Source organism: Lynx rufus, unplaced genomic scaffold (assembly GCF_022079265.1).
Source record: "Lynx rufus isolate CCGP_SWC_20201006 ecotype Redwood Valley unplaced genomic scaffold, mLynRuf1.p SCAF_15, whole genome shotgun sequence".
NCBI lineage: Eukaryota > Metazoa > Chordata > Mammalia > Carnivora > Felidae > Lynx > Lynx rufus.
The window spans coordinates 14,937,733-14,965,401 of NW_025814829.1; the positions used below are offsets into that span (position 1 = coordinate 14,937,733).

The 27,669-nt window shown below is 33.7% G+C and overlaps 1 protein-coding gene across 1 annotated transcript; it reads left to right on the plus strand.

Moving 5' to 3' along the window:
• Nucleotides 1-4,508: 4,508 nt before the first annotated feature.
• Nucleotides 4,509-27,283, plus strand: RGS18 (regulator of G protein signaling 18). Its single transcript, XM_047076562.1, has 5 exons — nt 4,509-4,873; nt 5,340-5,441; nt 6,513-6,574; nt 24,185-24,351; nt 25,816-27,283. The coding sequence occupies exons 1-5, from the start codon at nt 4,755-4,757 to the stop codon at nt 26,071-26,073; spliced, it is 708 nt and encodes a 235-aa protein (XP_046932518.1). The 5' UTR covers nt 4,509-4,754; the 3' UTR covers nt 26,074-27,283.
• The last annotated feature ends 386 nt before the right edge of the window (nt 27,284-27,669 follow it).

The window sequence follows — 27,669 nt, forward strand, 5'->3', positions numbered from 1 at the left end:
AAAAACTTCTTAATTCTTTATTATTCCTTTTATTAGCAAGTTTTCATGATAATAAGTTAATTTCTATAATCTTCTGAAGGTAGACAATTATTTTTAAATAATATTATGTACCCCACAGATATAAATAAGTTTGATGTGTTCAATCCATTCTAATTATTAAAATTCTTCAAATTCAAATGGTTTCATTTTGTTTAGTGGAAGACTTGCAGTGTCAGTCCTTGAATATCTTTTATATCTATTCTATTTGTCTTTGATAGTTACTTGCTAACTGACATGACAAGATTGACCGGCTCAGCATGTTCATTTCCTGTCTCAGACATCAGCAATATCTCCACTAAACCTAAGCTGCTTTTAGTAAGAGGTGACATTTCAAGACCACAATCTGGATCTTAATGCTAATGCATTAGTAATTATATATAGGTCTTTCTAGTGGAAAGAGGTAGGAAATATTTACAGGTAGAAAAATATATATCCTTTGTCCAATATAAAAGACTAGAAACTGTGACCAATCAAGTATCAACTTGCAATCAAATTTCAAGACTAAGGAGATTTTAATTAAACTGTTTCCTATTGCATCTATGTGTCCCTTATTTCACCCTAAGAATTCAGTTTCTCATTGGCACAGGGAATGATAAATTAGAACATCCACTAATTACTCATTTCTTAAATTATTCTCAGAATAATATAAATACCACCTCCACTCTGATTACTGAAATTTAATAAAAATAGAAAAGCTTCCTTGAAACCTGGTCCTTTCTAAAAGCACAAGAAAACTAATTTCACAACAAAAATGTATCAAAAGAAAATAAACAACAGAAATATATCAAATTCAAATTCCATACCAAGTTATAATAAGGAGAATAAGGAACATAACTGTATAAATTGTGTAAGTTCACAAAAGATAAGTATGAAACCCAGCCTAATTTTAATGGGCCTTAATTTTTCCTAATGCAATGGAAAAGAAGGTGAGGATTCCAACTATCAACTTACTACACTGAAGTTATAAACCAATCATATTAGACTGGAAAATAAATTAGAGTATAGCAATTTTAAAAGGGTTTGTTGAAACTACTAATATTTATACAGAATCTATTTATTGATAAATTTAAGAAAACTAATTGAAAAAAATCTATGAGTTAATTCTATGAGCAATAACAGAATTCAGTAAGGTAATTGGACATATATATGTCAGGTAAAAGATGGCCAGAATCGTGACTAATTGGCCATGATTAATTAATAAACACATTACCTTTTGCCAAAAAAACTACAAAACTGAAAAAATAAATGTAATATAACTGTTTCTAGACACTGAGGAATCTGAGATCCTTAACATATGAGAGACAATGAAATGAACCATACAACATCAGTCACTTTCTTAAAAGACTTTAGTGTGGGGAAGAAATATCAGTCTCATTTAGAAACTGAGAAGTTTACAGGGGTATTCCTTAAACAGAAAAAAAAATACGATTTTAAGTTGAGGAAATAGCAAGAGTAAGGGGGGCAGAAATTTGCAAGACGAAGTATTAGAAAGAGTACAAGAAATTTGTGCAAGGTTACCTTTGAGTCTGGCTTATTACCAAGCAGCTCACATGCAGGATAAAACTCCATGAGTATTGGCAAAGAATACTTACCATAAGATATAAGTTAATAATTTTCAGAGCTCATGCAGAGCTGAGGGACATTCAATTTCTTAACATCCAAAATAGGAAAGCTTTAATGAACACCCTGGGAATTCATTATAAATTTAGGTGTCATCATACCTCAGTAATTAAGGCTAATATGCACCCATAATATCAAGCTTTTAAATAAAAGTCTTTAAAGACAAAGCTGATACTTAAATAACTGCTGATCAATGTTAACTCATCATCATTAATGAAGACCAACAAAATTCTGATATTTAACATCATAAAATTCAAATACCCAGCATCCAATAAATAATTATTGGACATCTGATGGATTGAGAAACTGTGCTGTCATCAGGGAGAAAACAAATATAAAAGCAGACCCAGATCACAGAGATGAATTTTCAGAAATAAACTTCAATATAGGTATTTAAAATATGTTCAAGAACATTAAAAAACATAATGAAGGTAAAATATTCAAATTATAAAAAATCAAATCTCTGGAGCTGAATTAACATTATTGGATAAGCTTAACAACAAATAAGGCATTGTGGCAAAAAAGATCGGCGAAAATTGTTGTGAAGACATAGCGATGAAAAATATCTGTGAAACAGAAAAGAGGCAAAAAACTGAATATTTCCTAAGTGACTAATGGGACAAAATCAAGAGGTCAGACATACCTGTAATTTGAGTCTCTGAAGTTGTGAGAAAGGGAAACAAAAAATGGAGAGCTAGTACCTAAAAGTTTCCAATTTTGACAAAAATTATAAACCCACAAATCCAAAAGGCTCAATGAATCCCAAGTAAAATGAACACCTTTCATATCTTAATCAAGTCTTTAAAAACCAGAGATAAAGAAGAAATCTGAAAAGTGGTCACAGTCTTACATTAGGATATAAGAACTCTTAAACGAATTAGCAGTGACTTCTTAACAGGAATAATGGAGGCCAGAAAACAAAAATACAACATCTTTAAAGTTGCTGAAGGAAGAAAAAACAACTGTCAACCTAGATTCTATCTTGTGAAAATATCCCTCAAACTGAGAAGGAAAACAAAATCTAAGAGACATTTTCAGAATATCAAGAGCTGAGAAAATTCGTTTTCAGCAGACCTTCACGACAACAAATGTTAAAGGTGTTCAGGCTAAGGGACTTGTGTACTTCTGCACAAAGAAGTGAAGAGAACTGGAAATCATTAACTTGTAGGTAAATATAAAAGACTGTTCTCATTTAAAATATATATTTAAGAGATTATTGTGCCCAAGAATGCTGGCCACCATGCAGCATCCACCCTTTTCTTTCTCTCCTGCTTCCGACTGTTTGCATACAAAAAGAGTAAATCCACACATCTCATAGTTCTCTTTCAGATCTTTACACAGGCCTTTAATGTAGTTTCCTTGTGTCCATATTTTCACAATATCTCTCTCCTTAGTTCTATGAGCTTGCACACAATTTCAACACATCTAATGAAAACACCAGTAAGTTTCTGTCTCTCCTCTGGATATAGTACTTCAAATATAGTCTCATTATAGTCAACAGTCAAGATGAATTTAAAAATGTGTTCAGGGGCACCAGGGTAGCTCAGTTGGTCAAATGCCTGATTCTTGGTTTCGGCTCAGGTCATGATCTCACTGTTCGTGGGTTCAAGCCCCACGTCGGGCTCTGTGCTGACAGTGCAGAACCTGCTTGGGATTCTTTCTCTCTCCCTCTCTCTTTGCCCCTCCCCTGCCCTCTCTCTCTCTCAAAATATCAATAAACTTTTTTAAAAATTATAAAAATATGTGCAAAGTAAAAGTTATCGAATCAGGAGGGTGTGTGTATAAATATATACTAAATATTCTTTAATTTCAGTTCTGTAAATGTTTTGAGCTCCTAGGTGGCATCCCTGTCAACTATTTTCTTGAAATCAATAATTTGGAAAAGACTAAAAATAAAACAGGTTTCTTATACATTTGTTAACTTCCTTTTTAGTAGACAAAATTTTAGAGGAATTAAAGCATCCACTACTGGAGATCAAAGACTTTTCGAAAGACTAAATCACATGCTCCTGGTGATCAAAGGCTCCGATAATTCCAGATCTTTTCTTCCACTGACCTCTGGGGCTTTGCAAGAATAAATCACTTAATATCTATCATTCTTGGTTTCCTTTTCTACAAAATGTAAGCTATGGACTACATCAGTATTTCTTAGATATGTGGGTGTCTTAAAATAGTGGAATAAGTGGATGTTGAACCAACTTGGAGTTGTCATTTTTTTTTAATAAGGACGTAAAATAAACAAACACAAAACCTGCATCTCTAGTTAAAATGTTTCATCAAAAAGAATTTTTTAACAATCAAAGAGGTAGAAGGGCAACTTCAAAATAAGTAAATCCTTCATATTAATATATATGTAGTTTAAGAAAAAATTTACATAGTATCTTTTATCCCCATTTTTACCATGGACTGCTTAAAAATTTCTTAAATGTCTAAAATCATTCCATGAAACTATGCTTAAAAATTATTGAATTAAATGCTTTCTACTGTCTCTTTCAACTATAAAACTCCATGATCTATATTCTTATTTTGATACAATATGTTAATCAAAGATAATTTACATTACATAGCATTATGTCAAGTAAATGAAATTTACTTAACTCCTTGTAATTAAAATATGCAAAAAAAAATTAAGAACAAGGGAAAATATCTCCTAATGTTTGATGTAGTACTTCACCACAACATATTTGAATACACACTATACACATTTAAAGATGTTTTAAAAAGTTCCTGTGGGAAATGACAGTGTCATTTGGGTCGATTAAAGCATCATTCTGGTTGCACAAACTAGAAAGAGAAGTGCCACTGTGGTAATACTAGTCTTTATCTTAGGGACCAAGAGTCATTTTGCAAATTTGTAGTATCATTTCCCTAAACAACTCAGAACCAAATTGTACTTCAGTTCCTCAGTTCTACTTTTTTGTAGAGGCAGACACACAGCTCTGGACTCTTTTTTTGTTATTGTTTTTTTGGGGGTTTTCTTTGGCACTGCTGACAGAGTTGAGATAACTTTTTATTGTACCATGTATAACTGTGAAATACCATTAACAAGTGAAAGATGTAATAAACTAGACATCTCTTCCTTTTAGAGAAAGAAGATGGAAACATCTTTGGTTTTCTTTTCTCAATTAAATATGTGTGAACCAAAGGAAAAAGCTTTTTTCAAGTTAATACATGGTTTAGGAAAAGAAGAAACCAGCAAAGAAGCCAAAATCAGGTAAAATCAGTTTTATACTTCTAAAAACATGACTGATGTTGAATATTTGTTAGCAGTTGTTTTTAAAATATCTGGTTGAAAATATATTGACTGTACTGTTAAAACTGGAGGAAAAAGGTCTCTTTGTTAGGCGTAAGCAACTGTCAAATCTAAAGTGTTTTTATTTTTTTTTTAATGCAACAATTTTAACCACACAAAAGAAGTAATAACAATCATAATTAAAATATAGCCTCAAATACTTCCTAGTCACTGTGGGAAAAAACAAATATATTTCACATATGCTCTCCTAATTCCTCCACAAATTGAATGAAATTCATTAGGAAAACCATTTTGAGTGTGTGGAGAGTGGGTGGTGGATGAGAAGGGATGTTCAGGTGATTACCAATTCCAAATTTGTTCGACAGTCAGAAAGAAAGATTTTAATTGTCATCCAAATAGTCCTGAAGCTAATGCGTTTTCATTTCAGAGCTAAGGAAAAAAGAAATAGGCTAAGTCTTCTTGTGCAGAAACTTGAGTTTCATGAAGAACCTCCCTCCAGCAGATCTGGGAACTTGGCCAAAGAAACAAGGTGAATAACTTTTAATTATTTCAGGGAAGATTTTGCTGATTCTAACATTAAAGGTTTAAGAAAGAGGAAATTAGGGATTTGCATTTTATTGGAAATTACACCGTAATATAAGGAAGGTTAGGGATCTCATTTCAAAAAAACTAGGAATATTCCATAAAACTAAACTATTTTAATAGCTCAAATTAAATAACCTTATAAAAATTTAAAGGTGCTCTTTTAAAATTATATACCTGTCAATTTTAAATGATATATTTTACTCCTTATAAACTGATGAAATACTCATTAATTTAAGAGTTTTCACAATGTAATATTGTCATAGAGGAGAGCTATTCATCTCTTCCTTTAGTAGTTCGAAAAAAAAAATTCCTCTAGGTATAAAAGAAAGAAAGCACAAAAAGGGATGTTTTGTCACTTTAGGCCATTTCTTCAATTCAAACAGAAAATGAAATAGCCTTATCTACTAGTATAATACAGATTCTTCCAAAAATGAAATATGACCAATAAAAGATCCAAAACAAATATATTATACTCTGTAAATTATAACTCTAAAATACTTGTTGTATTGCAGCTTTTTAAATATATTTCTTATCCCTTTAGAACTTCATTAGCCAAACTTCCTGTATGTGTTTTTTTTTTAAATTGCTGCATATTGTGGTAAGAGCTTCAAGGAAATTGCAGTTAAAAAGTTTGACTAAAAGACACCGTCAGTTTATGTTCTTCTAATTGTTGAATTAAACTGGATATGCAGAAATGATTAAATTGTTTTCTTAAAAAAATAAAAAAGATAAGTGACCTGATTTCTTTTCCTTTGTTCTTAATCTAACACATGATTAATTTTAAATAAAATGATTTGTACACTCATGAGAAAATAATGAATGTTATTTTATTATATGTTAAACTTGACCAATGATTTTGAAGTTTCCAATGTAAAAACAACTTTCATTGAGTAATAATAAAAGAAGAAACCCCATGAAACATGACTGAAAAGAGCAGTGTAATAGCATATGTTAGAGCAGATCCATAAACAGACTTTCTGCATACTCCATTATAAACATTTTGTTTCTTGAACAGAGTCTCCCCTGAAGAAGCAGTGATATGGGGTGAATCATTTGACAAACTGCTTTCCCATAAAGGTTAGTGGTATTTTCCCCAAATGCTTTACATCTTAATGGAAAACTGCACAAAATATGCATGTAACTATACAAAACAGGCTGCAATAAAAATGTAGTCTGATTGGTAATTGACGGTAATCTGAGTTTCTGATTAAGAGAAATAACTAAAAGAATAGTCAACAAATGGAAAGTATTTCTTCAATATTCTAATTTTACTGAGAAATACTTATTGTGGTTGAAATATTACCTCTTTGTGTCATGATTAACAGTTTCAAATTTTTCATTTATTGATTTTTTTAATGAGATCCTTGGATTTTTTTATTTTTAATATTTATTATTTATTTTGTGTGAGAGAGAGAGAGAGAGAGAGCAGGTGAGGGACAGAAAGAGAGAGGAAGAGAGAATCCCAAGCAGGCTCTGCACTGACAGTGCATAGCCTGATGCAGGGCTGGAACTCACAAACCATGAGATTGCGACCTGAGTTGAGATCAAGGGTCAGACGCTTAACTGACTGAGCCACCCAGGGACCCTAAGATCCTTTTTTTTCTTTATTAAAAAATTTTTTTAATGTTTATTTATTTTGAGAGAGAGAGAGAGACAGAGCATGAGTCGGGGAAGGGCAGAGAGACAGAGACACAGGATCCGAAGCAGGCTCAGGTTGCCAAGCTGTCAGCACAGATTCCCACGCTTCAAGATCATGACCTGAACCAACATCAGTTGCTTAACCAACTGAGCCACCCAGGTTTCCCAATCCTTGTTTTTTTTTTAAATACTTGATTATCCTATGTTACTTTTATTTTTAAGTGATCCAAAATGTAAAGAAATTCTTTTATTGGAAATTCAGGAAACCCTCATGAAAATACTTATTTTTCCAAATTTTGTAAATATTTCACTCTTCGTATCAATAATCTCTTATGATGAGTTTTGTAGGTGACATGGAAGGTGAGGACAAATATTGAGTCCTTGTTTGACTATTCAACACTATGATAAAGCATGAGTCAGAAGATAGGCTGCCTAGCTGGTTACTCTTTAGTGTCAACTTACATAAAGCAGCAGGGGTGTGAGCATTTTTTGTCTTTATTGAGTCCATGATTCCTTTCACGAAGCAAAATTGATAAGTTTAACTGAGTAAACGATGGGTCTATGAACCACAGGGTTGATCATTTTCGGCAACCAAGCAGAGTTGTTTCAGAAACACTTTACCATTACACACTTCCTCAAGTGCACCACCTTTACTTGTATCTCAAAATTTCCCTGGTTCCTCACCTCATTCTTTGTCTAAAACACAAACCCTCCTTGCTCTTGCCCAGACCATTCCAAGATGAGGCTAGCTAAACTACTGTACTGTCACTCTACTGTTTATAGTATTGCTAGTGGAGTTCACATTCTAAGGTTTCTGTTGGAAAAAGAGGTTTCTGTTGCTAGGACAGCTAAGAGTGCACTACTTGTAATTCAGCCTCAAGTACTGTGCTCTGTTTGACGAAACACCAACTTTTCTTGTCTGTCTTCACTTTCTGTATTTTCCTCCTTCCTAGTTGTCCATCTCTGTAAGGTCTTGGTGTTCTGTTAATGCTTCCCTGAATTTACTGACACAAGAATTCTATTTCTGTACACCATCCCTGAATACTTTCCCTCTTCCAATGAAAATACATTCTACCTCTGAATTGTAATATGGACTGAGAGAAAGAAAAATATAGGTAGAAAAACCAAGGCTTACATTTAAGCAAGAATGTAATCAATGAAAATGACATAAGAAAGAAGTTGATGCTAAAAAAAAAAGTAACTTCTTACTCCTTTCTCCTTATTTCACCTTAATACTGTATCAGTCCATATTTTGGAGAAGAGTAATTTAAACATCTTTCCTCAACTGCTCACTTTTCTTCATCCCCGATATCCAATCATTTTTTAACTATTATTCCAATTCTTGCTCAACATATGTCAAATCTGTCTTGTTCTCACTAACTCCACTGTCTTGGTTCAGGAATTTGTCAGTTCTTAAGGCTAATTACAACAATCTGTATAAAACTTTCCTCCATCATTAATTATGCTCCCCAAATTTCTTTTCTTATTTCTTAGTATTTCCAACATTTGAACACATCCCCCTTTATTCTCTTCACCAGTCACAGCAAGAGAAAAAAGGAATGGAATTCTTTCTTTCCCTTTCTTTCTTTCTTTCTTTTTCTTTCTTGTTCTTTCTTTTTGGAATTTGGTAGTTTATTACAAGGAAGCAGATGTCTTTTCATCTGTGGAGGCTCAGCCCAGCCCATCACCTGATAAATATTAAGTTCTTAAATAATATAACCAAATTTGTTGTGAAGAAAAAGTTAGCCCACATTTCCTTTGACATTTGAGTTCTGGTTCTCTTCAGCTACATAATGATTGTGTAATCTTAGTTAAGCTTCCTAATGTCTCTGACTTTCAGCTTCTTCAACTGTAAATGGAGATAACAGTGTCTTTAACTCCAATAGGAATGGGTTTCTCTCAGGATTAAATGAGATGATGAATACGAAACCAGTAACTGACACTCCATAAATGTGAATTATTACTGCTATTATGAAAAAATTAGAATTATCAACAATGAATTTAATAATCTTTTTCTATTTTCCAGTTCATTCCCAACAGGGTTAAATTTCAATTAAAAGAAATATATAAGCTGTATTTATTTATTGAACTTAATAAATTGGTACATAATAATTTCATCATATTCTCACGACTCAGAGAGAAGAAAGATTTAGCAAGGCTAATTAGTCCTACAGAAAATTCTCCCCTGGCATTCTGTAATCATTTTGCTTTGCAAGTAGTCAAACCTGAATGGAAAAAATTGAATCTGCTGCTGTCTCTCTTTTCTCTGCTGGTGGAAATATTAAAGAGCTGTAAAATAGCAATTTGAATCAAGAGAGTTCAACATGATAACAAAAGTCAGCACTGACCCACTTGGACATTATTATCATTGTTCATGATCAAAGTGCTAATTAAATTATATGGCATTCACAAAAAAAATTATGTTACTAGCATTCGTTTAATCAATCCCTCAAAATCCAATTACTTTTAATTGCAAAGCTTATCATAATATTAAATAATAAAGCTTAAAATAATCAGCTAAAAAGGTCTTTTTGGTTACAATGGTTAAATTCAGCTCAATTCTACTGACTTGACTCCAGACCAAAAAAAAAAAGGAAAGATCTTACTCATTAGTACCCTCCCCCCCCCACACACACATATGCACACACTTAAAGAAAGATCTTACTCTATCAAATTTTATGTAATTCCCCTTTGGTTAAATGAATAAGTTTCTCAAATTCTATATGTCATGTCTATATAAAAGAAATAGAGATTGTATTAAATTTAGGCAAATAGGAAATGTAGTGATACATAACAAAATGTAAAATCAAAATACGATGGAAATTTGAGTATTTAGTTTGACAAAAATGGCTGATATTTAAAGCACTGTATGCTGATTATTAGTATCTTTAGAAATGGAGCCACAGAGTAGATGGTTCTTACGCTAGATTTTAGGGGATTAATCAAAATTCACCAGCTGGACGAGAGAACACCCAAGTGGAGAGTCATCATAGGCGTGGGGCATTAACCAGTTTAACTTAGGGAATTAAAAAGAAAGTAATTCTTTGTTGAGAAACATAATTTGAAAAAGGAAGCATGGCTTAGAGTGACACACAATAGACAGATAAGACTAAAACAGAAAAAGCATGATTTTTACTATATCTTCCATGGAAGTGACAGAATCCATGGAGTATTTAATAATTCCACTATTTTATCCAAATTTAATTCTTCAAATGTAGTTTTACTCTTTTAAAAAAACAGAAGATAAAATACAAGTAAATCTAAACAAAGTATGGACTTTAGTTAGTAAAAAGTTTCAGTATTTGTTTATTATCATATATGTACCTTACCAATGTAAGATGTTAATAATAAGAGGGAACTGGTTGTGGGATGTAAGGAAACTGCACTATCTTCATAACTTTTCTGTAAATTCAAATCTATTCTAAAATAAAATATTCCTCATTTGTTTCTATACAGATATTAGGATACATTTTTTCCACCATCCCTGTTTATTGACAAATTTGTCTGTAATTGTGAAATGAATCATAAAAGTCTATAATTTAACTATACATATAAAAATCAGTAATTTTTTTAATGTTTTTAATGTTTATTTATTTTTGAGAGAGAAAGAGAGAGAGAGACAGAACTCGGCAAGGGAGGGGCAGAGAGAGAGGAAGACACAGAATCCAAAGCAGGCTTCAGGCTCTGAGCTGTCAGCACAGAGCCTTGATGTGGGGCTCGAACTCATGAATGGTGAGATCATGACATAAGCCGAAGTTGGACACCCAAATGACTGAGCCACCCAGGTGGCCCTCCAAAAATCAATAATTTCCAAATGCTATTTAATAGAAATAAAATTTATGAATAACTCAAAAACCAATGTCAGATTATATCTAATTCATAATCACCAATTTCATATTTAGGTATCAGTCTCCTCATTCACTGATTGACTTTATAAAAGTAAATGCTATTAATATGAAGTTAGCAAACCAATTAATACCAATAAAATTATATATATACATATATATATATTATACTTACATATATATGTATGTGTTTGTATGTATATAGGTATGTTCCATGTAAGACATCTTTGAAAATAAAATCATGATGTTGATCAATATATGTTTGAAAATTATTAGCTAGTTTTATAAATGTTATATAACTTGCAATGTATCATGTAGCCTTTCAAAAAATTTTTAAAGACATTGGATAAATGGGTACAAGGTTTCAACAGGCAGAAGAAAAAATAATTCCTGAGCTGAGAAAAAAAGGCAGGAAAAGTGCTGGAGATTTTGTTGTAACTTGGAAAAGCAACCAGTTATCTTTCACTGAGGCAGAGTACTGAAAAAAACACATTGGAAAATCAAGTTGGGGACAAATTTTGGAAGAGTTTGTTAGAAAACTCTGATGGACAGAAAGGTAGAATTCTATACATGTAATATGGACTACCCACGAGGTTGTTACAAATATAAAAGCTAACCTCACAGTAAGTGCTATTTTGGAAAGAAAATGGATGAACTTGGTGATTGATTGAATGTGTATGTGTGTTGTAAAGTGAGATGGTGAAGAGATATGAGACGAAGAAAAAGGATGAGCCAAAGGTCCCTAGATTTTATTCCACATTAAATAGGAAGATGACAGTGCCTTTTAAAGATGAGAAAAAGAGGTGGAAGAACGAGATTTGTGAGAAGATAACAGGTCAGAGTTTGAACTTATTTAGTTCCTGGTAAACTACATCAGAAGTTTTGCAGGGTTTTATAAGCATACACCTGGAATGTGGAAGAGTAATCGATCATAAATAGAGATTTTTCTAGCCATCTCACATAATTAATAATTGAGGATGTGAAAGAGGATGTTATTTCCTGCGGGGAGTCTCTATCAATAAGAAAATCTTTCCACTACATAACTGTATATTTTCCTATGCACCCTTTTTTCCAGTCATTACAAATAATTCCAATATTTTTGACCTTTTCATTAATGAGTATTTGCTTGACTTTTTGCACCCTGAATTGTAGTTCAAATAAACTTAATTCTGGGAATAATTCATAATAGATGAGAGAAATAGAATATATAGGTCATTGCACCCCCTTGATTTAAAAGTATAAACTAATTATACTGTGGAAAATACTTATTACTGACTGAGTAAAGGCTGCAAGGAAATGAGTACTTCACTTTTGGGGAAGGAAATGAGTACTTCTCCTTACACTTTCTACCTTGTGGCTTTTCAACTTGCCCTTCCCGATTTTCGGTTACTGATTTTCTGCAAGATAAGGGATTCCAGTGTTCTGCAAAGTTAAATTTCTGAGTCAAGCTGAATCAAGCTAAACACTCAATTTCTTAATCTGTTTAAGAATAAAAATGAGGAAAATCCAGTTAAAACTAGGAATGGGTTACATAAGTAAATCATTATTGCAAAAGTAACCACAACATTCTGTGTAGGGTCAAGAGCTATGAAGCCCAATATTAAAGGGGAAACAATGCAACCTAGTAATACCGTACTTGAGCTTCCAACTTCAGAGTTTCTTGACTTTTTGTTTCATTTGGTTTCTTGGCATCAGAAAAATACTCCAACAGATGCCAGCGTTTCAATTTAGAAACATGCAATCACAAGTGTTTCATATTTGTATGACACATTGAGCCAGCTTCTTCCAGTGTGAATTCTAATCCCAATAGGTTCCAGCAGGCACTTATGGCAGCTGCATTCACCACTGCTGCCTTCTAAAGGACTGTTTGGTCAGTTACTCCGTCCGTGTGAGCAGTGGTTCCATGGTGACCTGACAGTGCAGCTGCCCAGAGTAAGAGAAACAGGAAGTCACTCATGTGCTGGGATAATCTTTAACAACATTGCTTTTTACTGTTTTTTTTTTTAAGTTTTTATTTAAATTCTAGTTAGTTAAGCATATTACTTTTTAAAAAGTAATTTACTTAAACTTTTAAAATGAACTACTTCTCATTCATTTTTTTTAAAAAATTTTTTAATGTTTATTTATTTTTGAGAGAAAGAGAAACAGTATGAGCTGGAGAGGTGCAGAGAGAGAGGGAGACACAGAATCCAAAGCAGGCTCCAGGCTCTGAGCTGTCAGCACAGAGCCCCACGCAGGGCTCGAACTCACGACTGTGAGATCATGACCTGAGATGAAGTCAGAGGTCCAAGCGACTGAGCCACCCAGCCACCCCTTATTCATTATTAACTCATTTCTTGAATCAGTATTTCTTCTTCTTTATTGTATTCATATATGCCAACAAAATCCATTCACTTTGATTTTCCCACTTATCAGCACTTTTTAGCACATAGCACTTCTCCTATTCAGAGTTGGGCTTCACTCTGAGTGTCCATATCAAACTCAAGACCAATCATGGTAACAAAGGCCTTTTGCATGATATTTCAGAGCACAATGGCAGGCATATAGTCAACACTCCTATTTTATGAATTACTAAAGGACTGTATTTTAAGAAACATTTGTGCTATTTTCTGAAGTCTTCGATTTGAATTCCATACAAGCTGATTTTCCTGGGCTGCTCCAAATAGAATAAATCACCCCACAAATATCCTTCCTTAGCCCTTGGTATAGAAGTGTGTGCCTTGTCCATTAACCTTCATATTACTCAACACTAGGGATTTTGTTGTTTTATGGCAGTTTATAACTTTGAACAAAATACACTACAGTTCAGACGTCTACTCTATATTTTACCAGCTATAAATTTAGGGCAACTTAACTCTTTGAATCTCAACTTCTTTATTTATAAAAATGGGTATAAAAGGACTTACTCCACAAGGTTGACATGAAAATTAAATGGAGCCGCACTAATAAAAGTCATATAGCAATGTGCCAAGACCTTAGCAAACACTCAAAACTTCCATTATAATTAATATTATTGCATTTTCAGTATATAATACAGTTCTCGGGCTCATACTAGGTGTTTCATAAATAAAATAGATGAAGAAAGTTATTTTTAATATGTAGCAATTTCAGTTGCCTGGCACATGGATGATCCCTTTTGGATGTTAGTGCAAAAATTGAAATCTATTGGGGCGCCTGGGTGGCGCAGTCGGTTAAGCGTCCGACTTCAGCCAGGTCACGATCTCGCGGTCCGTGAGTTCGAGCCCCGCGTCAGGCTCTGGGCTTATGGCTCGGAGCCTGGAGCCTGTTTCCGATTCTGTGTCTCCCTCTCTCTCTGCCCCTCCCCCGTTCATGCTCTGTTTCTCTCTGTCTCAAAAATAAATTAAAAAAAAAAAAATTGAAATCTATTAATAGGAAAAGTAATGATCATATTCTCCCAAAATTATGACATTTATTAACTCACTTTAGGAATAATTTGGCATTTAAAAATTGATCAATCATGCTTATACATGTCATGGGAATAGAATAAATTGAAATCTGAAAAGTTTTTTCCTTCACTTGGGTCAATGTAACTTTATTCACAAACACAATAAAGCTTATAATTTATTTCCTCTTTCTAAACTAGGTTTAACCTGGAACAGATTATTGTCTTATTGTAAGATAGCAGGATTTTTTAAGAAATTTTTTTAACATTTTATTTATTTTTGAGACAGGGAGAGACAGAGCATGAACGGGGGAGGGTCAGAGAGAGGGAGACACAGAATCCAAAACAGGCTCCAGGCTCTGAGCTGTCAGCACAGAGCCTGACGCGGGGCTCGAACTCACGGACCGTGAGATCATGACCTGAGCCAAAGTCGGCGGCTTAACAGACTGAGCTACCCAGGCACCCCATGACAGCAGGAATTTTATTTTTAGTCTGAAACATATGCATTTTAGGTATTTGAGGAAAAGCTTCTGTGTATCAAAATGCTTCAGAGAATCATTACCCATTCATATTTCCCTTGCACCTTCTGAGAAAAGCACACTGCTCAACATGAGAAATAAATCTTGAAAATGAAACACAAAGTGAGCTAAAGAAATTAGGAAAGTGGTTAAATATCACCTATATTGATCATTCTTGCTATTCTCAGTGATAAGAATTTGTTGACTCACTCAGGAACTGCTTAGCACTGAGAGCTTTTTAAGAAAGTTCTGTTTAACCAGGAATTATCTTACCAGCATCTAGTGACTGTAGACAAGTTCTGAGTTGCTTGTCAGTCTTAACTGATAGCTTCTCAAATCTTGTAAGCCCGATCTTTGCTTGTCTTCCTAGTTTTTCCACGAACAGTTAACCATCAACATCTGCTCAGTGTTAATTTACTGAGAAAGAAAAATGGCAGAATCTCCCTCTTTATCTCAGTAAAAACGCCAGCGGCAGGAGCAGTGGGTAGAGACATGATTCTTTTGTCATGGTTGTGGTTGGAGTGATGCCATAGTCAATATTTTGGAAATACTTGTAGGTTGTCATGTCATTTTCTGTTCCTGTATCTCAAATATATGTTTTAATTGCTTACAACATTAAAAAAAATGATGCTTCAGGACAAAGAGGACAAGTTCTATATATAGGAGAAATAAATGGTGAAATGTAAAGCATCATTTGAGGATTGTATTAGTTTCCCATTGCTACTGTAACAAATTACTATAACTTTAGTGGCTTCAAACAACACAAATCTCTCTTATAACTCTGTAGGTCAGAAGTATGGTATGGGTCTCATTGAAAAAAAAAGTCAAGGTGTGAATAGGCTGCTGTCCCTTCTGGAGGGTCTAGGGGAGAAACCCTTTCCTGCTATTCAGGGTTTTAGCAGAATTCAGTTATTTGTAGTTTTGGACCAAAGTCTCCATTCTCTTGCTGGCTCTAAACTGATGGCCATTCCCACCTTCTAGAAGCCACCACATTTTTTGGCTCATGACCATCTTCTTTCATTTTCAAAGTCATTAACAGTCCTTCTTGTGTTGTATCTCTCTGACCCACTCTTCTGCCTTTTTCTGCTTTTAAGGATTTATGTGCTTAGATTGGACTTGATTATCCATCTGGGTAATCCAGGATACTCTCCCCATCTCATGGTCCTTAACCACACTCACTTTTTCCAGGTAAGGTAATGCATTCACAGGTTTTGGGGATTAGGGCATGGACATCTGTGGAGGGCTGTTGCTCTGCCTACCATAGGAAGTGTTACCTTCCTGAGACAGATACACTTCTACAATTTGTTTTGTTTTGTTGTTTGAAAATGAGATCTGGGGAAATTGAACTTATCTGAAACTCAGTTTCCTCATCTATGAAAATGAATATAAGACATATCCCAAGCAACTGTTGTAAAAGTTAAATGGCTAAATGTGGTGGTGCATATAAGCAGCACTTAGCCCTCAGAACCTCTAAACATGTCACAAATGCCAGATCTCTTAATTGCCTTCATTCTACCAATAGGTTCATTCTTCTTGCTTCATTCAATATGGAACTTTTTTTTAATTAAAAAAAAATTTTAATATTTATTTTTGAGAGAGAGAGACACACACAGAGTGCCAGTGGGGGAGGGGCTGTGAGAGAGAGACACAGAATCTGAAGCAGGCTCCAGGCTCTGAGCTGCCAGCACAGAGCCCAACGTGTGGCTCAAATCCACAGACCATGATATCGTGACCTGCTTATCCAACTGAGCCACCCAGGTGCCTCAGAACTTTTTATATTAGACACCATCACTGACCATAAGGAACAGTGCTAGACAGAAGTGAGTATAAGAAATTAATATAGGTGAAAATGAGTCAAGGGGGAAAAAAAGCTATCACTTTATTTCACAGTATTTTTTCACCATAATGCTAGAATGCTTGCTTCTTTTAATATATTGCTAAATTTAAGTCTTTAATATTTTTTCAGATTCTTTGCATCTGTGATCATGAGGGATCTAGGTCTGTAATTTTCTTTTTGCTTTCTTTCTTAATATTTATTTTATTTATTTTGGAGGAGGTTTTGGTATGAGAGTTTTGGTATGAGAGTTATCCTAGCTTCTTAAAATGAGGGGGAAAGTATTCATCCCTCCACTGTTTTAGAATACTTTCTCTCTTTTTTTAGGGAGAGAGAGAGAGAGAAAGAGAGAGAGAGTACACACATGTGAGCACAGGTTGGAGCAGAGAGAAAGAGACAGAGAGAGATAGAATCTTAAGCAGGCTCCACTCTTCGCTCAGAGCCTGACTCAGGGCTCCATCCCATGACCTTGGGATCACTACCAGAGCCAAAATAGAGTCAGATGCTCAACCACCTGAGCCACCCAAGTACCACTAGAACACTTTTTCTTAAAGGTTTGATAAAATTCACCAAATCTGGGCCCAAAATTTTTTAGGGAGAAGAGAGAATATTTTTATTATAAAATCTGTTTATTAATTGGATCAGGGCTATCAGATTTTTCACTTCCTCGGTGTCATTTTGGGTAGGTTTTCTTTTTTTAATGATTTTCTCATTTTATTTAAGTTACATTTATTGGTGTGAAGTCGTTCATAATATTTACAGTCTTTTTACTATCTGCCAGATATGTGGTAATATCCCTGATTTGCTTCCTACTATGAAGCAGGCTTACTAGGGGTTCTATTTTATTAACGTTTTCAAAGAACCAACTTTTGGCTTTTGTTAATTTTCTCTATTTTTTTTCCTTCATATAGATTTCTGCTCTGTTTTTAATTATTTTTCCTCTCTACTTACTGTGGTTTTAAATTGTTCTTATTTTCAATCTTCTTAAAGTAGAAACTTAAATCTTGATTTTCATACCCTTTTTTTATTAGTACAACTTTACATGTAATGAATTTTCCTCTAAATATTGTTTAAACTCTACCCCACAAATTTTGATGTGCCATATTTTCATTATAATACAATTGTAAATATATCATAATTTCTCATGTAATTCCATATTGACCTATGAATTTATGTGTGTATTTTATTTTCAAATATATAGAGATTTTATAGCTATGTTACTAGTTATAATTTCTTATTAAAACCCTTGTGGGCAAAGGATGTACTCTGTAAGGTATCAGTCTTTTGAAGTTTGTTTAGATTTATTTTATACCCTATCTAGTATGTGGTCTGTCTTGGATAATCTTTTCTTGTTCTCTTGAATTTTATAATTGTTTTAGAATTAGCAATTAGGTCAATTTGGTTGATAATGTTTTACATTACTTTATCAATATTCTGTCTACATGTTCTATAAATTTATACATGAATATAATTAAAATCTACAATTATATTATAATTTTTTTACTTCTTTCAGTTCTTCCAGTTTGCTTCATTTATTAAAGCTCTTCATATATTAAAGGTCTACAATTAAGATCATGTATATGAAGAATTGTTATTTACTACTTTACAATTACGAAATGGAAAGACGCTACTTTGAAGTCACTGTGTCAGGCCACATCAAATTGTGTTTTTGGGTTTGTTTTGTTTTGTTTTGTATTGTTTTGTTTTGTTTTGTTTTCTCCTTCCCTCCCTCTCTACTGAGAGAGAGCCATATCAAATTGTTTTTATACAGATTTCTTATGCAAAACACCTTGTGAATCATTTTCATCTTTTTATACTACCTTCCTGGTATTTTATTTTTAGCATGTGTCTCTTATAGCCAATATATAGTTGTTTTAATTTTTAATAAAATCTGACAATCTCTGACTCTTAATCAGAATGTTTAGTCCATTTAAATGTAATGTCATCATTGATATAAATGGAATCTATAGGTTACATCTTATTTCCTGGTTGTCCCATAATTTTGTGTGGTCATTATTCTTTTCCTCCTTTCCTTTTCCTTAGATTAAGTAATTTCTATTCAACTCTGTTCTAGTTTACTTGCCCTTTCTTCTTAATTTGTTGTCATGCCCATTCAATAACTTTTTACCCCAGATATTTTTAAGATTCAGATCTAGAATTTCCATTTGATTCTGTAGTTTCAGTTTCTATGTTGAGTTTTTTGCATTTATTTACTCATTATGCCTTAACTATTATGTTCTTCAACAAATTAATAATAGCTTTTTTACTGTCCTTGCATGCTACTTCCAATATTTTGGATACTTCATGGTCAGTTTCTTTTTTTTTTAATTTAATTTATTTATTTTGAGAGAGAGAAAGAGAGAGAGAGGGTGGGAGAGGAACACAGAGAGAAAGAGAGACAGAAAGGGCTCACTTCATATGTTTCTTTTCTCACACTGTTTCCAGTTCCTATTACCAGTTGTATTATGCTTGACAACTCCTGCCTTGATACTGGGTCAAGTTTTATGGTTATGTATGGTCAGAGGGCAAATTGGGTTCCTGCTACTCTGTCATGGCCCTCTTATTTATAGTTTAACAGCAAATATGTCTTCTTATTAACATGGGGCTCTGTAGATTAAATCAAGAACTTTGTCTACTTTGTTTAGCTGGATTCTTCAGTATTGAGAACGGTGTCTGGGATATAATTAGCACTCAATAAATATGTTTTATTTTTTTAATTTATTTTAAAAAATTTTTTTAACGTTTGTTTATTTTTGAGACAGAGAGAGACAGAGCATGAACGGGGGAGGGTCAGAGAGAGGGAGACACAGAATCTGAAACAGTCTCCAGGCTCTGAACTGTCAGCACAGAGCCCGCCACGGGGCTCAAACTCACAGACCGCGAGATCATGACCTGAGCTGAAGTCGGCCGCTTAACCGACTGAGCCACCCAGGCACCCCAATAAATATGTTTTAAATAAATTAATGTGTTGCTCACTGGAGAATTTGGGATGAAAACAAACTTACTTAATAAGATAGTTGACCAAAGTTAGGAATACAAAATAGAATTAGAAATATGCTTGAATAGCCCACAGTGATATCCCAAAGGGAGCAATGTACCCCCAGGAAAATATTTCAGCTTGTCTGAAATTACATAGGATGGCATTTACCACAAACTCTAACCTTGAAGGTTGTGAATATTGATTTTGTCATCTTGTTAACACACCATGGACCCAATTCTCAGTAGAAGGCTCACATTGGCAAAACTCATGAGGCCAACCTCCAACTTAGTAATAGAGATTCAGAAATAAAACGCATCAGTTGCCATTTCTCTCCCTTTCTGTTTGCTCAAACAAGTAAAATTATAATAAAAATTCTGCCTGACAAACTTGAAATTAGAACATTAATTAAATATTTAATAACAATAGGCTAAGGTAAGTTTTGACTTTTAAATGAATATATTATTAATCTAATACCTTATGTATCCATATTTATAATATGACAAGATTTTTTGTTTTGTTTCTTTGTTTATTGCCTTTTTATACGTACTGGCTTTAACAATTTCTTTCCTAATTATTATAGAATTGATGTTTTATGAAGAACACAAAACATTTTCCAAAACTTTTTTATTTTTAATGAAATTTTTTCTCATGTATTTAATTATTTGTAGATCATTTATTTCAGTAAGTAATTATTGAATGGTTTCTTCATGTTGGACATTTGGTGGCAAATTAGACAAGGGTCTTCATCTCATGAATCTTAAAAAGTAGCATGAGATATAAAAGCAAGCAAGCAACTATAGCACAATGTTCTAAGTTCTTGGATCTTAAAATGTGAAAAAGAGAGTGGAAAGAGATGAAGGGCACCTGGAAAATTTTAAACAGCAAAGAAACATGATAAGGTCTATACTAGCAAGATAATACTGACCAGACTGTGGATAATGAACTAAGAGGTTGTGGGAAGAAATAAGGGAATCCTGGAGCCAGGGTCACTAATTAGAAGGTTGTTATAATAATCCATGGGTAAAATAATTCTAATAAGTAAAATACGTTTAAGAAAACCAGCCTCTTTATGTTTTTCAATGGGCAAATAGTTAAACAAATGGTGGCATATTATTATCTTACTTGTGATACTTACTGTATTACACTTGACCCTTGAACAACATGGGTTTGAAATGCACAGGTGTACTTACTCTTGGATTTTTTCAATCAACATAGTGCAATACTATAAATGCATTTTTCTCTTCCTTATGATTTTCTTAATAATAGTTTCTTTTCTCTAGCGTACTTTATTGTAAGAATACAGTATGTGATACACATACATACAAAATGTGTGTTAATCAACAGGTTATATTAGCTGTAAGGCTTCTGGTCAACAGTAAACTATTAGCAGGATAGTTTTTGAGAAGTTAAAACTTACAAGTGGATTTTTGATTGCATGGCACCCCTAACCCTTGCATTGTTCAACAACAACTGTATAGTTTTGGAAGATGTTACCTTGGTGAAAACTGGGTAAAGAGTACATGGGACCTCTGTTCTCCTACAACAACATGTGAATTTATAATTTTCTCAAAATAAAGAAGTTTAATTTTTTAAAATGTATATAGGCCAAAAAATGTAGACTATCAGGGACACCTGGATGGTTCAGTCAGTTAAGCATCCAACTCTTGATTTCAGCTCAGTTCATGATCTCACAGTTTGTGGTTCAAGCCCCACATCAGGCTCTCTGCTGACAGTGCAGAGCACTCTTTCTCAAAATAAATAAATATATAATCTAAAAAAAATTTTTAAAAAGTAGAATATCATAAAAAGTTGAATGAGCACTAGTTTTAAAGTCAGTTTGTCTTAGAGAGGAATTCTAAGCCTGCCACATTCTAGCTATGAAAACTTAACCTGACTGAACCTTAAATAAATAATAGTCATCAAGACCATTATCATCACCACCACCACTGAAACCCATACAGTATACATACTATGTGCCAGTCACTGATTTAAGCACTTTGCATGTTTTAACACTTTTAATTCTCTCCTCTCTTGTTTACTTCTCTCATGGTTTGCTGATTTACTTTAGTGATATACTTGTATTTTGTGTCATAATTTACATCCTTTTATTTTCTTAATCCCTTGACCTATTTTTTATAGTTATACTTACTTTTACTGTTTTCGTGTTTTCTACTTTTCTTACTTCTACTTATGGTTTTCCTTTCCTTTCATAGAGTTCCTTTTAGCATTTCTTTTAGGGATGGTTTAGTGGTCATGAATTCCTTTGAATTTTGTTTGTTTGGAAATCTCTTTATCTATTCTTCTATTCTGAATGCTAGCCTTCCTGCATGGAGTATTCTTGTTTGCAGGTTTTTGTTTTTGTTTTTGTTTTTCTTTTAGCACTTTGAATATATCATGTCACTGCATTCTGACCTCCAAAGTTTCTGCTGAAAAATCAACTGATAGACTTTTAGGGTTTCCCTTGTATGTAACTGTTTTCCTTTTTTTTTTTTTTTTTTTTTTTGATGCTTCTCAAATTCTCTTTTTATCTCTACTTCTTCCCATTTTAATTTCTATGTGTCTTGGTGTGGACCTCCTTGGGTTGATTTTGTTGGGTCTCTCTGTGCTTCCTGGATCTGGGTTTCTGTTTTCTTCCCCAGACTGGCAATTTTTCAGCTATTATTTCTTTAAATAAAATTTCTTCCCCCTTTTCTCTCTCTTTTTCTTCTGGGATCTGTATAATGAAAAAGTTATTATACTTGATGGTATTGCTGAGTTCCCCAAGTCTATTTTTCTATTTTGTCCTGCTCTTTTATTTGGGACATAGCCCCTGTCTCCTCATTTTGTCTAGCTCTATGTATATCTTTCTATGTGTTAGGAAAGTCAGCTAGATCTGCTCTTGAAAGTAATGGCCTTATGAAGAAGTCTTGTAGTTCCCTATAGTGCGATGTTCCCTGTTCAGCAGAACCTGGAGCATTAGTGGTGTCTCCTATGTGTGTTATGTGTGTTATACTATTATGGCTGAGCCTGGGGTGCCTGACATGAGGGTCCATTTCTCTCCCCTTTCAGGGCCTTCAGCATCCCTTCCTCCTACAATAGTATGGATCCATTTGACTCCTAACTATGTCTCTTTCCTTCCTACCTACTTCAATGTGTCCTCTTCCCTACATTCTCTACATTTAGCTGTGGAGTGTCTGTTCTGCCAGTCCTGAGGTCATTCTCTTGGTTATTTACACTGATGTGGTTGCTATTTATGGAGCAAAATGAGCTTAGGGTCCTCCTTCTCCATCTTCACCTGAAATCAATGCTTTTAATTCTCTAAACAGCCCTATCTGGTAGGTATCATCATTATCTTAATTTTAAATATTGAGAAAATGAGGCAATGAAAGAAAAGTATTTCACTCAGGACCACATAGTAACTGGCTGAATATGAACTTGAAACCGGGTTATCTTCCAAAAGGCTTGATACCAATGACTAACATTGAAGGAGCTCAGGAAAAAAGTAAAAATGGAGACCCCCATACTAAATGTCTAAATGCTTAAGAGCTATAAATCAAGCTAACAAACGGTCAAAAATGTATATATTTCATCCTTCTATTTAGACAAATATACTGTGTAACCATTAAGTTTAAATTTAAAATTCTCAGACTTTTTACAGTTCTACTCTATCAACATGGACTGCCTTTCTTCTCTTTCCATTCATGGTTTGGTTCCACACTGTGAAAGTTCTTTTTGTACATTTTTTTTGGACACCCCAGCCTGCAGATGCAAGTCCTGTCCTAAGGATATACATACCATTGAGTCAGTGTGCCTTTAGTGGATGAATTTAGGGAAAGAAGACCATGCAAACCCTGGTGACACAGAGCTTTTAGATAGGGAATTCCAGGGTCCTGTATACAAAAGCATAGTCCAGAATTGGGGAGATGAACTCCAGATAGAATGGTTTCTTGACTTTGTAGAATAACGCCCACACCTCTGAGAGAGGCGCTGAGAGATTTGAAAGAAACCCAAGCAAGGTCCTGAATAGGGGTTTGTCACTCTTACTCAGATCTAAGTGTGATACCAGCCTCATTTCAACAGGAATGATACTTACCTTTTATAATTGTGAAGATTACAGCTTATTTACATGATGTCCCTCATTATATTCTTCAAGATGTGTGTTACTTCACTGCATTAGAGGGAAGAGGTAGTTATTCTGTTAACATTTGCAATTGTACTTTAATATCAAGTAGTACATTACTGGAGGGGAGTTGGGCAGGGGATGGGTTCCATAGGTGATGGGATATTAAGGAGGGCACTTGTGATGAGCACTAAGGCTTATATGTAAGTGATGAATAACTAAATTGCACACCAGAAACAATATGACACTGCATGTTAACTAACTGGAATTTAAATAAATATTTGGAGTAAAAAATAATATTATGTAATATAATTTCTCAGCATTTAATTAATATTTTTTAGTTAAAATATATCACTTCTTTTCTTGGTAGATGGACTAGAGACTTTTACCAGATTTCTTAAAACTGAATTCAGTGAGGAAAACATTGAATTTTGGATAGCCTGTGAAGATTTCAAAAAAAGCGAAGACCCTCAACAAATTATCCTTAAAGCAAAAGCAATATATGAGAAATTTATACAGAATGATGCTCCACAAGAGGTATAGTAAAGATGATCGTAAAAATTTAAAACTGTTTGAAAAATTTTTTGAGAAAGTCTGCCTTGATCAAATTGATATCCTCATACATTCCACCAAAAGGTCAATATTTCACTGAAGTAAAAATGGGTATTAATGTAAATTCCTACATACAAACAAAATTCACTATAAGACTTTGCCATGGAAATAAAATTATAATTGAAGTCATTACTTGGGGTTATTTTTATTCTAGACTAAGAGTCAATGCAATTATTTGCAACATTTAGATTCATTCACTTATCCATATTAATAACCTAAATATAAGCAATGTCTCATCAAAACTAATGATTTCTATAAGTGAGGAAGGCAAGAGAAATTAAGAAGTTTGTATAATGTGCCATTTTAGTGTGAACTCATCTACCAATGCAAAGTTTTGATTGCCCCAAAATAATTATTCCTCCACTTTAAGATAGACTAAAGAAAATTTCATAATAAATAGTTGAGGGAAACCTAATTTGGCAATGGTTCAAGTAAAAAAACAGTTGTGATTTTCTTTGACCACAAGCTCAGTGTGAGATAACTGTGTGATACAACTACTAAAACAATAGCTATAAAACTAGCCAATATTACCTGACTACCCTCAAAAGTAATTTAAATAGAGTTTCTATATTTCTGTGTGTTCAAAAAATAGTGTTTCTTCACTAAAGGAGTAGAACTGGTAGTCTATCACTGGTAAGAGTTCTGTTTTACTATAAATTACTATTGTCCATGAGGTAGCATCGTCTATGTGGATATCATTTCACATGGAATGATGATTGTTTTTCTTGTTTCAGCATGTTTCAGGTGGTTCTGTGTTTCAGTGCATTATTCTGTTTTTCCCATGGCCAACCTTATACATGGATTTTTAAAAACAGCTAGTTTTATGGTGTTACCTATGAGGGAAAAGGAAGGACCCTTACCTGAAAACACCTCTACCAGAATCAGATATAGCAGTAGTAGTTTCATAAAACCATTGAAAGATTTTATATCTTTATAAGATCTCCATTTTCAGCACACATTTGCTTGTAAGAAAGCATCATAATAAAATGAAAAGAGCATGGTGATTTAAAAAAAAAAAAAGCCCCACATTGAAATCCTACATATGCTCCAAACTCACTGCCCTCACTCAAAATAATTTGATTTCTGTGAAGCTTAGTTTCCACTTTGAAAATGAGTTACCCTGATGGTCTTTATGATATTTACTATGTTTCATTATCTTAAATTAGCAGAAGTGAGAAGGACCAGGAGCGTAGGAAGAGAAGACCCTGATGAAATGCCAACCCAGAGTAAATCATTGGATCCCTAGACCCATAACAAAGAAAATCACCCAAGCATTCAAGTACATTATCCCCACTCCAACACTGGATCAGTCCTGCACTTTGTTTTTCAAAGGTGTTTACTTAAGTAGATTGACCATATTCATGCTTTTTTGTTATTATTATCATCTAGGTTAACCTTGATTTTCACACCAAAGAAGTTATTACTAAGAGCATCACCCAACCCACCCTACACAGCTTTGATGCTGCACAAAGCAGAGTGTATCAGCTTATGGAACAAGACAGTTACACACGTTTTCTGAAATCTGACATCTATTTAGACTTGATAGAAGGAAGACCTCAGAGACCAACAAATCTTAGAAGACGATCACGCTCATTCACCTGTGCTGAGTTCCAGGATGTAAAGTCAGATGTTGCCATTTGGTTATAAAGAAAATTAATTTTGTTTATTTTGATGGCAAATTTGTAATCTGCTTTTAAGATATAGAATATTTACTTTTTACAAGTGGGTACATCTTTTAAAATAAAATACACCATGTCAATGGATTTTTAAAATGTAAATCAAAACTTACATTCTAACAACACATACTGTATCTGCCAATTTATTCTGTAAAACCTTCCATTTGACTTCATTCCATTCATAATCACAAAAACATTACTTAATTAAAAAGAAGTAAAGAAGTAATAATATTTTATGAGACTGTAAAGTTGAATTAAAGTTAAGCTTTTGCAAAATTGTCAATGGTTAGACCCAATATCTACTTTGGATTATTTTTCTAGATTAAACAATTTATTGCTCAGATATCCATATATTCAGAACACAGTTTCCATACTGATGAAGACTCTTTCTTTCTCTTTCAGTCATAGAGAATGTAGAAGTGATCTGGTTCTACAATAGGAGAAGACAGTCATTTGCTCTTGTGTTACTAACACTGGTTCATGAATAAGCATTGTATCACCTCTAGTTATAAACCAGAAACGGGAACTTTGGGGAAGACACATTCACATCTATAGAATTTCCAAGTTCAACATAACCCATACTGATAACTGAGAATAGGATCCACATGTGGGCTCATTCCTAAATGAACATGGGCTTACCCAATAAGTGGAGCACATTTCTGGTGGTCACAGAAACATGACCAGGTCATACATAGCTCCAGGTTGAGACTAGGAGCATCTTCTTACCTGCTAACATAAGTAACCTGCTACTAAAATAGTGGCAGTCAGTGGTTTGAATGACGCCCAGAGGAAGTTTACCCCAGCTGTAGTTAGGTTTCATGCTTAGAGTTTTAGGATTGGGATGAAAGTTAGAAATGGGAGGAGGTAAAAAAGCAAGGAGTCAAAGGCCCTGGAGACTCATGCATCTGCTACATTGGCTCATAGAAAGAAAGTGTTCCCCATTGATCATGTTCTTTTTTCAAGTCTCACTGAATCATTTAATTCTGTCTTATTCAAAATAAGATTATGCTAATAAATATATGTCTCTACTTTAGGGAAATATTTAATTTTCAATGTGTGCTGCATGTAAATGCGTATATAATTAAAGATGTCACACATTTGGCTTTGGCAAATGTTATATTAGTTGAAATGTAAAATATAAAAATCATGGATTACCTATAGTAATAAATATTTTTAATTTCTTCTTTTGTACAGTTAATGTTTATTTTACCATTAAGTGTTCTTGCTAATTATTGAATATTCTTTCTGTCATCAAATTACACATAGACATATTTTCTTATTTTAGAATGATAATGGAATAGAAAGAATTAAAATGTTTTGTCATTGATTTTAATGCTAATTCAATTCTTTATACAGTTATAGATATGAAAACAAGGTATCATGCTTTTCAAAAATCAACCAAGAAAGTGACTTTTAATTTTTCTTGGGGTTATTTGTATTTTATTTTTTATCTGATTGCCTCATGCACAGTTAAGACTTGATACAAGGTACCTTTTTTATGTTTATTTATTTATTTTGAGAGAGAGACAGCACATGTGGGGGGGGGAGGGGCAGGGGAGGGACAAAG